At 39.4% G+C, this 2,400-nt stretch overlaps 1 protein-coding gene across 1 annotated transcript; it reads right to left on the bottom strand.

The window, feature by feature from the left end:
* Positions 1-237: 237 nt before the first annotated feature.
* Positions 238-1,953, bottom strand: LOC108772019 (uncharacterized protein K02A2.6). Its single transcript, XM_018537463.1, has one exon. It carries the CDS (start codon positions 1,951-1,953, stop codon positions 238-240), a length of 1,716 nt encoding a protein of 571 aa, XP_018392965.1.
* Positions 1,954-2,400: the final 447 nt, after the last annotated feature.

Here is a 2,400-nt window from a genome sequence, read left to right on the forward strand (position 1 = left end):
GGGGCCGTTGGGTAGAAGGATCTCGTGCATTTGGTAAGGAATCTCGTCTGACTACTGCCTCGTCTTCCGGTGCCGGCTGGCTCTCCTCAGTTGGAACAATTTGTGGAGCGGTCCCCGGGAATGGCCCAACTCTGTAGATATAATTCGATTTGGGTCTTCCTCTTCCTTGTTTTCTTCTTCTTCTCCCTTCGTGTCAGGGGAGAATGTGACCTTCTTCTTTACTTTAGTTCTGCGTAATTAATCGATATGTCTCTTGAAGACGCATCCATTGTCGAGCTTGATGTGGTAATGAAGTTGACCAAACTTCTTGATGACTGTCCCGAATTTCCATACAGGTTTTTGGTTTGTATAATAGCGTGCCTGTACCCTCTCTCCGATCGATAAATTGCGTGTACCTGGAATTTCCTGGTAATTAGCAGTATTTTTCAATGGCTTGAGGATATCTAAATTGATTCGAATAGCGCGATGGAGATAAAGTTCTGCAGGAGATTTCCCACATGCGAGCGGTGTAGCTCTATACTTGAATAAAATTTCTCGAACTTTTTGACTGAGCGTGAGAGATTCCCCCTGCATCGACTTCAAACGTTGTTTCAGTGTTTGGACGTTCCTTTCAGCAAGGCCATTTGTAGCAGGATGACCCGGAGCTATTAATTTCTGGAAAATGCCGCTATTACGACAGAATTGTTTAAATGTTTCACTTACAAAAATCGTTGCATTATCTGATACCATAGCCTTGGGAAATCCATGGATTGAAAAGATGTCTTTTAATAATTCTATAGTCTTTTCTGATGTCGGTGCATCTTTGGTGATTCGTATTTCAGCCCATCTTGAACGAGCGTCTATTACAATTAAGAAATAGTGGTTTTCAAATGGTCCTGCATAATCTATGTGAATACGGTCCCAATTGGACGTTGGCTCTTCCCAATGGTGTACTGGAGCTTTTGCTGGGCTGGCTTTTACTTCTGCGCAATTTCGACAGGATTTTACAGTGTTTTCGATGTCTCGGTCTATTCCTTTCCAGATACAGTAGCGGCGCGCAAGTTGTTTCATTTTTGTAATGCCGACGTGTGTTTTGTGTAGTTCTTCGAGAATTTTTGCTTGTAATTTTTTTGGGATGACTGCGCGTTGGCCTTTAAATAATATTCCAGCGTCAAGCGTGTATTCGATATTATCAATTTCACCGTTAAGTATAGTCTGTTTGATTTTTGAGAGGACTTCATCCTTATCGGTTTCTTGAACAATTTTCTCAGTAGTAAGCTCCTCAGTTGAAATTTCAAAAATAGTTGAATAACAAAGTTGATGAACTTCTTCATTAATAGCGATATCGGTCGAGTATTGCTCTTGATGTATTGATGCTCTGGATAAGCAGTCTGCATTAACATTTTCATGCCCCTTCTTATATTCGACTTCGTAATCAAATCTTGATAAGAATGATGCATATCGAAGTAGGCGAGCTGACGTCATCGCTGGTAATTTATTATTTTGATGAAATATCCTGGTAAGAGGTTGATTATCTGTTATTAGCTTAAATTTGCGTCCGAACACGTACATGAAGAAATGGTTGATTGCAAATACAATTGCAAGGGCTTCACGGTCAAGCTGACTGTAATTTCTTTCTGCTGAAGTTAACGATCTAGATGCAAATGCAATGGGTTTTTCGATACCATTAAGGACGTGCGATAGCATTCCTGCAACGCCTGTAGGACTAGCATCACATGTGATAACTAATGGAAGTTCTGGATTATACGGCGTTAATATTCTATCACTTGAGATTTCATTTTTGAGTTTTAAAAATGCATCTTCACACGCCTTGGTCCATCTGAATGTTGAGTCTTTAATAAGTAATTTCCTCAATGGGTAAGTAATTGTCGACACATCTGGAATGAATCTTGAATAGTATGTTACCATACCTAGGAAACGGCGTACACCATCAACATTGGATGGTCTAGTCATGTTGACAATGGCTTTAACTTTTTTGGGAGATTTTGAAATCTTGTTGAATCCGATAATATGTCCAAGGTATTCAATTTCTTCTTGGAAGAATAGGCATTTACGTCGATTGAGGTGTAGGTCGTATTTCTTTAAGCGCTGTAAACAAGCATATAGATTTTGTTGACATTCTTCCTTAGTAGATCCGTGGACAATTATGTCATCGAAGTACGTTAATGTTTTGTTGAGGCCAGACAAAATCCGATCTATAATGCGGTTGAATTCTGATGGAGCTGTTTTAATGCCGAATGAAAGCCTGTTCACTCGGTACGTGCCTCGATGGGTTGAAATAGTTTGTATTTCATTGCTTTCTCTATCAACTTTCAAATGTAAATAGGCTTTGAATAAGTCAAAACGACAAAAAAAATGTGAATCCCGTAGACTATTTAATATTTGATCGATTCGTTGAAT

Source organism: Cyphomyrmex costatus, unplaced genomic scaffold (genome assembly GCF_001594065.2).
Source record: "Cyphomyrmex costatus isolate MS0001 unplaced genomic scaffold, Ccosl1.0 scaffold1724, whole genome shotgun sequence".
Lineage (NCBI taxonomy): Eukaryota > Metazoa > Arthropoda > Insecta > Hymenoptera > Formicidae > Cyphomyrmex > Cyphomyrmex costatus.

Coding starts and splice junctions, on each gene's coding strand:
- LOC108772019 (XM_018537463.1), bottom strand. CDS start 1,953: ATGACTAGACCATCCAATGTTGATGGTGTACGCCGTTTCCTAGGTATG.